General features: G+C 39.0%; 1 protein-coding gene across 1 annotated transcript in view; it reads right to left on the minus strand.

Moving 5' to 3' along the window:
* Window positions 1–13570, minus strand: part of PRKG1 (protein kinase cGMP-dependent 1) — a 429172-nt gene that overhangs the window by 153300 nt on the left and 262302 nt on the right. Inside the window, 1 exon segment of the mRNA XM_032190692.1 lies at window positions 6934–6997. Coding sequence (XP_032046583.1) covers window positions 6934–6997 — 64 coding nt within the window.

Consider the following 13570-nt stretch of genomic DNA (forward strand, 5'->3'; position numbering starts at 1 on the left):
GTAAATGTACTTCAATGGAGTGCAAGCTTTAATCAGAAAAGATAAAGAAATTTTTCCTAACAGAAACTTTTTACTCTTCCTTGTTTATTTCTAATTCCCCTTAAATCTAGTTTGTGTCTTTAAATTAGAGCACTATTCATCTGCTGCCGATCACCTAGGCATAACCGACTGTCATGCCCTCCATTTGGAAAACTGCTGGCTCCTGCAGGATGGATGAGGATTACACTGACCTGAGGACAATTCTCAGTCCTATCTGTAAGAAGTACTAGTTGTATTGAAAACTGATTCATTTTGTATATTTCTCCTGTTCTATTCACTGTTGCCAAGTGATTCTGCATAAAAGGAGAAGTGCACACAGACTCCATTAATTAAATGGAGGCATCATAAGAATTTCTGATCTGCATTAATTTCACAAAGTGCAGAAAGAAGGATGGTTGGCATCTTAGTACAGAGACCACCAAAACACAGGAAGTCTGAGCAAGCCAGCTTTTGAAGCTGAACTAGGCATTGAAACTTTCTCCAACATCACCGCTTTTCTTCAGGCCCTGCAGTGAAAGCAGCCAGCACCACTAGCAACAGAAATGAATTTTATTTTCCTTTTATCATTCATGCTTTACTCAGTTTATTCATTCTTTTAATTGGGAAAAAAAAAAAAAAAAAAAAAAGAGTGGCAAGGAATTTTCATCAAATACATTTGCAGTAGCATTAATTAAATGGCTGAAGACAGTCGCTGCAATCCATGCTTTCAGCACTTTGAGATCACCCTCCCAAAACATGTTCTGTAGACGATCAACGAGCTGCAGGAACACAGAGCTCAGGCTCAGCATAATCAGCCTGCAGTATTTAACACATTTCTCTATGCTTCTAATGCTCAAATAGTTCAGCAGCTCCTTTTGTCCATGACCATACATGCTTCGGGATCAACAAGAAGCCAAATCACAGCCTCCTGGGTTTAGAGAAAGCATATTACTGGCACTTGGGAGTCCATAGCACATCAAATTAAGCTTCTGAAATACCAACATTTCTAGTGGAAGTTTCCACAACTCATACTGGGAGACATGGGGAACTGCAGTCCCAGGGGCATAACACACTCCTAAGCCAAACCAGGCAGCGACAACACAGAAAACCCGGGCCTTGTGAATGGAGTGTTGGCATTCTTGACTTGGGGGAAGCTGGGTATATTTCAGAGCACATACTACTGCAATACTGTACCTATGGCAGAGCTTTCTATTGCTCTAGATACATAATACATAGGAAAAAAACGTTTTACGTAGTTTACGTTTGACATTACACCCAAAATAACACAGTAGTTTGGTAACCAAATGAGAATGGCACTTGTTGCTCTCTGTTGATCAGGCTGCTCAGATTCATACCAATCATCTGAGGGGGATTAGCACGCTAAACCTGAAAGAGCAACGGAGCATCAAGAACACAGGATTAAGAAAGCTCCAGTCAGAAACACCAGTGAAACCTTATTTCAGCCCCTTTCTGTGCGTTTCTAACTACAAACTTTGAAGTCATAAAATAATTTCTCCAGGCTCTATGCACTCTTGGCCCTTTCCCCTACCTTGAAAGCAATATGTGACTCAGAGCCAGTACAGATATTCAGGCAGATAACAAGGCCATCCTTGACATACAGGCAAAGCAATCTCACTCTTTGAAATAGGATTAGTGTTTTAACTTAGGAAAAAAATTAGAAAAATCACCTGTAGGCTAGCAGCTGCAATGAATAATTTTAGATCAAATGGATAAGTCATCAAAATCATAAGCTACTGGAAATGGCTTCAGAAGAGACAAGGTCAAGCAGCCTTAATTATAAGTATTGTTAGCTGTAATCCTGATTTTAGATACAAGTCTTCCAAGGATATAAGCTTTACATTTGAATGACACAGAGGATATACTTGAAAGAGGAAACAGGCTACAAGAAAGATTTCATTTCCATCTTGAGGTTGGTTCACATTTTTTTTTGCCCCAAGGCAGATGGCAGAGCCCAGATTTTCTGAATGTCCACGCCCACTTCGAGTTCATCCTTATCCTTGGCCTAATGAGAACAAAGACACTGGACCAACTTTTCTTCCCCCAGCCCGACATGCCACAGACACCTCTCTAGGTCAGCTGTCCTTCTCCCTGCCTGCAAGTTCCCTTTTCTCAGTATACAATCTCTGTCCGCTTTGCAGAGAGCCTATACATTTACGTGAGGAATAACGTACCACTAGATTATACCAGAATGTGGATATTCTAGGATTCAGTGCTTTCTTCTTTCCCCCTCTTCTCTAAAATCATAAATCAACTTTTCTCTCTCGTGCTGATAGTGCAATAGTTCCTGGCAATCTGATCCATTTCTTAAAGAATCACTGTCTTCCATTCTTAAGAATTTTATTTAATGAATGGAGCTAATCTGTAAATAAATATAAGAGCAACTTTGGTACCTTCCAAATAATCGCTGGGTACAGCACTGGATGCATACTGCCCACGTAATATTATCATTGCCGTGACGCACAGGGCTTTTTCAAACACCTTTTCCTTACAATTAGAGTTTTGCTGCTCCCACGAGAAAAAGAGGTGAGATATATGAGACCTGAAGTTGGGGAAGGAGCTCTTCCCTCTCCTCCCACATTTCCCACAAAACACACCCAGGCACCTACATCTCCACAGCGCCTTGGAGTTCGGAGGCTGGGGGACAGGACAGGACCCAACACAGAACCTCACTTGCATTAAGTTCATTCTATGGGTGTTTGAACACATTTTAGTTTCCTACAACTGGTAACTCACTCCTTTCTGTTATAGGCTGCCTGCAGAACGCTAAGAAAACATATCCTTAGGAAGGAACTGTTTACTAACAACGATATGTTCATTTTCTCCCCAATATATAACTGATAAATATTAAAGTATTTCATCAGGCACTGTTATCTGAGAAGAATCACTGTGTCTCTATTTAGAAAAGAAACATAAATTGTTTCAAAGCCTTCAAAAAGTGAGAAAAGAAAGACGAGGCTTTTACCTATTCAAAGAGATTTTGGGTTTATAACAGATTTAATCACCTACCATAAATATTTTAATTTGCAAATAAGTTTCCCTCTACCATCCAATACAACTGTAGTTTTTATTCATGAAAACTCTGAATAATGTGCAAGAAGACACATTACAGTTTTAAAAACTGTATTCCAAAGGTGACGTGTTCAACCAGGGCAAGGATATTTATGCAACTGATTCAGGTATTTATACACCTGAGAAACACAGCAATCATGGGTAATGAAAAAGCTGCATCCGAGCAACTGTTCTTTTCTAACTACATTAATACATCAATATTTAAACAAACATGACGGTTTTCCTTACAAAATGAACAGTGAAACTTGCCATCAGCTCAACACTGTTAAGTAGCAGGGCTGTGAATATGCAGTACCAGAGACAAATGTTATGGAGCAACAGATTTTTTTTATTTTAATACGAAGAAGCAACCCAGGGAATGATGTTTAAGGCACTGGAGAGAGGTCAAAAACTGTTTTTTTTCCAACAGAACTAAAATATGAAAAAGGAGGCACTAACGAAGAAACGTAAGGAAAACATAGGGGATAATACTAAAAGCATCAATATTAAACTTTTCCTGGACACTAGGGCTACATGTTACCTCTCATATCCTGGTAACCAGCAAAGACAGTTAAGCCCTTCCAAAAAAGTTGTTCTGCAGAATTACTGACAAATTTGTGTCCTTCATCCCCTGCACAGTATGAACACTATTAACCCTTGCTTTCTCACTTCTCCCAAACAGCTTCCCCTGCCAGTAATTCGGTTAGAGGCTGAACTGACCCCAAACAAGCGCACTTGTGTTGACTCAACACCCCAGTAATTTAAATCTTTCTTCTCTACCTACCCAGTAATTTGTATCAATCTCCTAGGAACTTTGCATCACTGATGCTTCCTCCCATGCAAACTTGTTTCAGGCAAGCAATTACAAGTGATTCAAGGGGACTGTCCTACAGGCAAAAGACAGAGTGATTGCCTAAACCACCTCCTTAAGACTACCACAGACCAAATAAAATAAGCATCCAGTTTTGAGCTGCAAAAACATATTAGTCGTTGACTCGTGCATTATGTTGGCAAGCACAAGGATAAACAACGCAATAAAATCATAGGCCAGGCAGAGCTGTTCCAACAGAGATGGCATTAAAACCAAACTAAATCAACCTCTGCACTGAAAGAGCTGCTCAGCTTTCCACAATGAAACATGCTGCAGGGGTTACTGGACATTTTGAGACTTGTTAATTAGGTAACGTATAGCTGACCATTAACAAGCAGCAGTGTCATGTGAAGGGATATTAATATAATGAAGAGTGGAAAAGAAGGAGACAGAGGCAGGCTTTGGGCACTTGCAGCAGTGTGCCAGGGTTTTGTTGTGATGCCCAGATCCTCCCCGGGGCTGTAGGTGTAACCTAAAGCCACGGTCAGACAGGTGCTGACTGTGGCCATCTGGATCCAGAGAAACTGACAGCCCCAGAACAAGGTCTGGAAGTGGGGTCAATTATGGCCTTAGAAACCTATTTCACATGAACTACAGAAAAACAAAACAAAACAAAAAAAACACACACAAAAAAAAAAAAAAAAAAAAAAAAAACACCACGGGTTGCTCAGGTTAGGATTTGCTAAAGTTGAACTCCATAAACATGCTTTGAATCTCACACATGTATAAATCACGAGCAATCACAGTGATGTGAGTGATCATACCCAAGTTAGAACCCGCTGCAAGAGAAAAGGAAATTCCCTCGTGTTCTGTTAATTCTCATTCAAGTTATCTTTGTGAAGAAACTTGTTTTGGTATTTCCATCAATTCCAGAAATGAAATTATGTTATCAAATATTGACCTTCTTTCCTACCATCTTTTTAACACCACTCTCTGGTTTGATTTTGATAATGGCCAATTAAAACAGCTTTTTTTTTTTTTTGCTTCTGGGTTTTAGTTAACACTTTTTAGAAATTATTTAAAGAATGTAGGACAGAAGTGTTGTATTATTCACAGAAGTGTATCAAAGAAAAACTGCATGAAATCTTGACATTAAGAAAGAGATTTTTCCCTGCCTCAAACTGTGCCAAATGAGTCACTTTTATTCAACACTTGTTACAGCAACAGAAAGGATAAAAAAAAGTTATTGCTGCCTAGTTTCAATATGTTGGGTACTGTTAAACAAGATGCACATTATGACAGTACGGGGATTTTATAGTTAAAATATGATGTTAAGTCAAAGAAAAAACAGAGTAACAAGGACAAATCCAAGTCAGAAACTGCAATTAATTTGTTTTGGGAGTCATATCCAGCAGTCACCCAGTACAGAGTGCGAATGATCTTCATAATGTAGTTGGAGCAGCCACCCTAAGCTTAGTTGTCCTCATGCAGCTCCTGGTAAGAAAAAAAAAACAAAAACAGAAAAACAAAAAACCTACAAAAGCAGCAATGCTCTCATAGCATTGTAGTAGCATGATTTTATCACTATACAGCTTGCCTCCTCTCCATTTTTCCAGTCACTTCTGGGCTTTAGCTTCTTTTTGATACTAGTTCTCTCAAAAAAACAAGGAAAAGAAGATTGCAGACAATTACCTTGGTAGCATTGCAAGTTTAAAATCCACAAGCGCAGTGTTAAGACAACCTACAGATAATTATTGCTTTTATGCCTAATTTCTTCATTGATATTTGTTCTGATTGGCCTCCCCCGCACCCACTCTCCCTTGAAGCTTTTTCTTAACTCTTGACAAGGAACTTAACATTGGTTATGTGATGCAAGCAAATTAAAATACCTGTTTCTGGTTAGGCATGTGGTTTGGAGAGGCAAATTTAATTCATAGCATATTGAGTTAATACAGCTCTCTAAATCTGAAGACTTCTCTGGCAGTAAAGGAAATAAAGCTTATCTATGAATATGCAATTACTCTGCATGACAGACATGTGAATTTATTTGTATATGAAGTAGTCAAGGAAATAACAATGTCATATCAATGCTCTGAAAATCAACTGAAATGTCAGCAGCTTCATTGCTTAAAATCAGTGGCAGAGGTGGTACTTACTACAGAGAAACATTTTCTTATAAACAGTTATTAGGACTGTATCTTGACCTCTTATTTTTAATAAGAAAAACAAACAAACAAACAAAACAGAAAAAAAAACCAACAACTAACAAGGAATGAAATAAAATACTTCTGTACACAATTTTCCTGCAGTTAAATCACGAAAGGCTACATTTTGAAAGGTTTTAACAGTTTCTGTAGTATTTAATAACACGCAATTCTTCAGGTGCAGAATATAACACTATGTAAATAAACTACACGGACAAACTGCTTGCAATGCAACTCATATTTTGCACCCATTTTATTTTGCACCCATTTTACATACTTGCTTACAGGGCAAGGTTTTTTGTTTGGCTTTTTTTTTTTTTTTTTTTTTTTAATTAAAAGCCTGAAAATAATGAAATAACAGTTAAAGCCAGGTAGGCAAGACACAACTGTGGACAATCAGATATCTTGACATATTTTATATTTACCCATCTCTTCTGTAATTACCCTGAGAGCAGATTTTCCGTAATATTTACTTTAAGGCATGATTTGGCCCTCTACCATAAGTTCCCCATTACATTTGAAAGGAACTGCCATTTCCACGTACCCCCTTCTCCACCACTGACCCAGGACAGAAGGTTTCCCCTCTGCACAACACAGGAACTACTTCTTCAATCCCCAGTTGGACAGAAATCCAATTAAAGACATGTAAGCCCTGTTCAGAAATGGATTCATTTTTCACATAACTCTTCTCATCGTCTTGACATGCTGGAGCAGGCAACCGTAATTGGGAGCAAAATTGTGAAGCTGTTCTTTCGGAAAAGAGCCTCGATATTGCTACCAGAAGGCTCACGAACTCTGAACTCATTAGCTCTCAAAATTAAAAGCACTTACCTCTTCAAGGACATCTGCAAGCTTACTAAGTATCTCCTCAGGAAGGCTCTGGAATGTGGGAACACTGCAATACAAGAGAAACTTCGATTAATGGATACTGCTGTGTATTTCTTAAACCCAGCTGTAGTTCTTACATAACATTCACACATATTTAGCCCTCATCATTTGGGGCTGAACAAGTGTTCACCAGAAGATCAGTATATATAATGGGAAACCAATCTTTGCCTTCCAGCCAAGAGGTATTTTTAAGTGTTCACTTGCTACAATGGGAGACTACTTGCAGTAAACATCTGGAGAACCACTTGTAAATCTAGTAATCAACTATGAATAAATTACGGATTTACTGGAATGAATCTGTGCGGCAAACCTGTTCAGTCACATACACGACTGTACTAAAGTTTCCTGCTTGAGCTCCATTACACCAGAAATACAAACAAACAAACAAACAACAAAAACAAAAGAGATCATTTCTAACCAACGATACATAAAAGACTGAGTGAAACTACATACAGACATAAACACAGAATAAGGGTAAGGGAACTGTAACAAACCTGAATCAAACAGCTGTTATAATTATTGAGTACCTCATGGTAGAGCTTTACATCCAAGGTTTGTTTGTTTTCTTTTGCCAAAACACCAACTTTTCCACTTTTTTTTTGGTAGTATTTCCCTTGCCAAAGGTCTCCCACACCTGCATGGACTTGCTGGTCAAGATGGGAGTGGTGCACCCATAGTCCACAGAATTTTAATTCTGTCTGGGGGAGGATGAGGGATATGAAGCTGTCTTCAAATCTCCTGCAAGTACCCCGACCTTATCTGACGTCAGGGTGCATCTCCATGATCTTACAGTCTTGACCCAGAGGTCCCAGCCACACTGCGACCCCTTGCTCTCTCATTTGCCATTTTCCATAGAAGCTCAATGTTCACCAGCATTCCCATGTGACACCAAACAAAACACATGGGCACAATGTTTGTTTCAGAGGCAGGAAGGCAGTGCTGTACCTGCTTTAATTAAAAATGCTTGTCTTCGGCAGTCTAATCAGCAATGCAACATGAACTATTAGCTCAAACATAGCACTGAGCTGATACAGCTCTTTTGAGCCTATTTCCAAGAACAGCTTGCTCAGGATTTGCTTTATCATGCTCCATTACAAGGCATAAACATAATCTTATGCTGCTGATATTAAATTTAGATCCCCCGTGTGTTGCTTCAGTTTCAGGAACACTGATGATCAGGTGCAAAGCTAGGAGGGAGCCAACTGCTGGGGGGAGTTTCTTACAGAGAGGCAAATATAACCCTAAATAAATCAGATTTTACCTTTCACGTGAGTTTTCACATGTTATTTTTGATCACGTACAAGTTATTTGCCATGATTTGTAGAGCTAAAGCCCCAAACCCACTAGGTTTTTGCAACCCAGAACCTGCTGGAGAACAAGTCGCCTGTCATTTGACTGTGGGGCAATTAGACTGCTTAGGTTTCAGGAGCCTGGAACAGTTTCTGAATACAGAATTTGATGACTGGTAGTGCACCCGGAGAAAACCCAGCCACAAAAAAACAAAGGGAGGACTGAAGATCTCACAGAGAACATGCTAGCAAGTAGTATTGTGCCTGAGGCCAAGCTTTCCTGTTTCATGAAGTGCCCAGTGAACTTAATTTGTGAGCACAGTTAAAGCAGAATTTGCTTTTATTAACTTAAACATATTCTACTCTGTAATGGAATTAAGAAGGACTTCTAAATATTCTATTTCTCTTTAAAAAAATAAATAAATAAATAAATGTAACTTTAACTGAACATGTAATTTAGTAACAGGACAGAACCAGCCAGCTATGTGCAAAAAACTGTGATTGTTCTGGCTCTCAGCTTTTTTCTGCTTAGGAAGCACTCCTTTTCAATGACAATACCTGGCTCCACAATGCAACGTGAACACAAAACAAACAAAAAGGAGTTATACGGTGTCTGGGTCTGAGCATAAGATGAAAGCTCACGACACCAACACTTATATTCCGACACGAAGAATTAACTAGTGGAAGAAGGTAACACTCCCAGACATCTAGACAAGTTCTGCTGTGGCTGCACCACAACACTCCTGAAAGGGGGGACAATTCACTGCAGTATTTTCATTTATATATTTTGCTAATTATGTCCTGTGAGTCTGTGCAACCCACATGAGGGTAGCAGAACACATTCATTATAGGCCAAGCACAGGAGAAGCATGGGAATAGCAGGTAACCTCTGAATGAATTGTTAATTTTATTATCAAAAACCTGTGATATTAAATAAACAAAGAAAATTGCCTAGGAGAAATGCTTATAACTTAAAAACAGCAATAGAGAAAGTCAGCTTGTTGACACAACAAGCTCCAACTAAGGCACATCACAGATGTAGTATCCTTCTCAACAGCTAGAGGTAGCAGTACAGCCAAATTGTACTGGGGTTTCATCATAAGAAGTTAAGAAGTCTTACAAGACTCAAGACTGCTCATCACTTCAATACCAAAAAAAAAAAAAAAAAAAGATAAATAAATAGAGCTGCTTACCCCAAAACAAATAAGTAAAAACAGAAAGACCACCTGTACTGAACAAATGTCTTTTGAAAAAGCAGAGGGAAAACATTCATCGACCTGTTAAAAAAAGTGTTATAAATTTCTGTGAACAGAATTGATGATAGCAATGATAAAAACAAGATTTGAAAACACACTCTAGTGTGCAACAGTACTGAATACTTGGTTTAATTCTCCAGATCAAATATATGTAAACACACACACACACACTCCATAACAAGATTAAACAGAGTCTTAAAATAGATCCTTACTTGCCTGCTCTATGAAGATTTGCATATGAAGATCAATATTTTGGAGACTATTTCACGCAGGTAACTGCATTCACATGAAAATGGAGCCTCGACTCTAAAGGGAGAGCTTTGTGGAAAGCATCTGAGCAGCAAATTGCTGCACGTTGGAAAACATACACTGGGAAGACAAACAGGAGCAGAAGGCACCAAATAAAGAAATCTTTGAAGATTTTGCAGCCCTACAGGTAAGAATAGTTAGATTCTGTTTTCTACTATTTTGTGAAACTGAAATCTGAAAACACGCAAACCAGATAATTTAGCATTTCAATTCAGATGTATTCATTATTTATGATGGAAGAAGTCACAGTAAACAAGGCTCTATCTCATCATGAAATCATTTACGCTGTGCACAAGTCTAAAAAAAAAAACAAAACAAAACAAAACAAAAAAAAACAGGACTACATAAATGCAGACTTTCTCTGACAAGTTCTTTTCTCCCCAGTCCTTAAAAACCTTCAGTAACGAAGGCTTTAAAACATCAATGTAATCCATTCTAGATAACAATTGCTACAGCTAGAAAAACATTTTGGTATCTAATGCTCATATCTCTCAGCACAGGGCACTTCATCTTACCCGCAATCCACGTGAAGGAGTTTATTCTACTTCCCTCCATAACCACCACGCACACAGACAAGGAACATCACCTTTTGTAGACTAACACTAACAACTTATTTAGCCTTTCCTTCTAAGTGGTGTTTCCCACAAGTCTGATGATCCAGTCCTGGGGGCTCCCTCCAGCTGTCTCTTATTCCAAACATTGAGCAGCAATTTCTCTACCTACACTGAATAATTTATTGTGCAGCTGACTGGAAGGGGAAAGATCTGCATTCAGACCCACCCAGGCAGAAGTGTGAACGAACACACCTCTTGTTCATCGTGGGTGAATATCTTGATTGCTCATTCCTAGGACAGAGAGAGGGTGACCAGGGTTTTCTCTGCTGCCTAATCCTTTAAATCTATTTTGTGAAAAAAATGGTGATTAATTGCAGAAGCAGCTCCAACTCTACTACAAATTCCCCTGTGAAACAAACAGCTGACTTGTGAACAACACTGCAACACTTAATGCCTGTAACACTGATCAGTTAAAAAACAAAAAACAAAAAACAAACGCACAGAAACCCCACCTATGGACTGTAATTAATGACATAAGATAAGGCTCTATATGGAACAGAGAGGCTTTCACAACTGAAATTCTGCTCACCTGTAGTCTCCCCCTGCTCCTCTAAGTTTTCTATTGTGATACGGGTGCTCAACAATATTTCTGTTATTTATGCCTGTTTTATATGACCTGTCTGCAAAAGTACAGTCCAAAACCCACCTGAAGAGTGACCACCAGGCCATCCTACAAAGCTGCTTAAGAGCACACGATGAGGAAAGGAAAAACAGATCCCTAACCAGTGTTTTCTGCCTGGTTAGTGGCTTCATGGTTCAAGTCTGCATAAGAAAATTGAATTTTACAGCAAACAGCAATAAACGTCATGTTTTTACATTAACCCACAAACACCACAACACTATCATTTTCTGTCCCAAACCTTGTTAGATTTTTCCTTTGACCACGAAACACAGAACTGAACTAGCTGCACCTGTGGAGCTGGTCAGGCTGGCAAGAAGAGGTGGCTTTTTGTTAGCTATATTCCATGCCATTCAGCTATGGAACTATTTTGTACTATTTTAGCTATTGTACTATGTTTACTACTGTGTACTTGATGACAATCCATACACCTTGTGAGGGCATTGTGGGGAATTGCTTGCTGTCAGTAGGAACTGCAGAACAGCTTTTCCTGTTGGCTCTAGAAGCTAACGCTTTCACAGGGAGCTCAAATGTTAAAGAAAGGATGCCAAAATTGGCAAAAACAGCTGTGCAAAAGTGTCCATGTAGAATCTCCATCCAAATAAAAAAGCAAAGATGTGCCTGTTCGGAAGGGAGCGGAAGGAGGTGTGAAAGGTGAGGTTTTGATTCATAGTGATCTGCAGTCATTGACTTTTAGATGGAAGCAACATCCCATTGGTAACAACCATGATCTGCAGGAAAGCGCGTGATGTAGGTGACTGCATTAACTTTTGATTCATCCCATGGGACTACCCCTGTATAAAACCAGCAAGGGCTTCCAAATATTCCTGGCTATAACCCAAGGGGCTGATTTTACCTTAAAAAACACTTAGCAGCACAGATGCCAGCTTGCAGACAGCACATCTGTCTTCTGACATGCATGAAAACAATGCAGAGTCCTTAGATGTCTTCTGTATTCAGCCCAACACAAAAGCAGCTATTCACTTTCTAAATACACTTCAAGATGCGTTTCCTTAACTTTTAAAGGGTGTTCATTAAAAGTGTTCATCTAGCTTTGCAGACAGGAACAGACAGTCCATGAGGGTTAACCAAGAAACAAAACCTTTATCTTTTATTATTGGTTGGCACGGTAATAAATGCAATTGTTGTCCTGTTGTCAATGTTTTCTTCCTTGGGCCAGTTAGGGTAAGCACAGTTTAAAAGTCAAAAATATATCAGTAACAGGAAATGAAGTCTGTTTTCGCTGATTTTTTTTTTTTTTTTTTTTTTTTTTTTTTTTTTACAGCCAAGTGGAATGAAGGTTGAAAAATGCTAAAACTTTTGCTCTTGCTTTACCAGATTTGGAATGCCCCTAGAGCACAGTCTCTCCTCTCTGAAAGAACCAAGGATAAAACTTACCTGGCAGATGCTGTCTCTTGATTTATGATGCTCACATAAACTATGTTTTGATCAACTCAGCCTGAGAATGCTCTGTAACAGGCAGCCACCCATTGTGTCATTGTGTCAGATATGAACACTAGTTCTGCCAGGATCTGGTCTTACCAAAAGAACTAAGAAACAAGTTTCCAGCCTTATTCATGAATACTTCCAAAAATTCACTGTGACATCATTATGTTGTCTTTTCTTTGCCTTCTTAGACTGGGACATATTGCATCAGACAACCCTATATAGCCCCACGGCACAAAGGGGAAATTACCTTCCCCATTTTGACATCTGTCCTGAGAGATCTGGCTGCTACTGTTTCAAAGGGGATCTTATAGAAGACAATTTCAGAATGAATATATATATAATATATATAGAGAGATATATCTATATCTATATCTAGAGAGAGAGAGAGAGAGAATGAGTGAATGCTGACACTGCTTTTGCAAAAACTATATTGCTCCCATACCACACATATCTTATGGGACAGATTCTGTCCCTTTCACACGTGCCAGTACATCCATATGGAACAACAACAAAAAAAACAATATGGAACAAAACATATGGAACAACAAACCAAAAAAAATGGCTGATAACGGAACAAATCCTAACCTGAGCTAGGAAGACAGAGAACAGAAGTACAAAGAAAGGCTTGGCTTTATGTTTTGCAAGGTGCTTTTCTTCTTCCAGTACTTTAAAAATCTATTTCCATCCTGGTAACCAAGTTGCAAGCCGAGTTTCAGATCACGAACAAAACCATCTCCCTGCGGCACTCGAGAATGCCATGTGGATTACTGGGTGTCAGAAGTGCCTGGCAATGTCCAAGCACTGAGATTACCTGGTGACCGGATGGTGTATCAGCCTTTTGGAGAAAATACAATGCTTTGGAGGAGGTGGTAGTAAAGGAAGTCTCCTTTGACAAGTGAGAAGAACTGTTAGCATGTGCCTGAACCCCACACAGCTGTGAAATGCTTTTGTGATACAGGCCAAGGCACCAAGTGAAACAGTAGCATATTCATTATGTATCTGCAAACTGTTGCATCCAGATACAATTTCTCTTTCCCATCAGAA

This window comes from Aythya fuligula, chromosome 7 (assembly GCF_009819795.1).
Source record: "Aythya fuligula isolate bAytFul2 chromosome 7, bAytFul2.pri, whole genome shotgun sequence".
In the NCBI taxonomy this organism is placed as follows: domain Eukaryota; kingdom Metazoa; phylum Chordata; class Aves; order Anseriformes; family Anatidae; genus Aythya; species Aythya fuligula.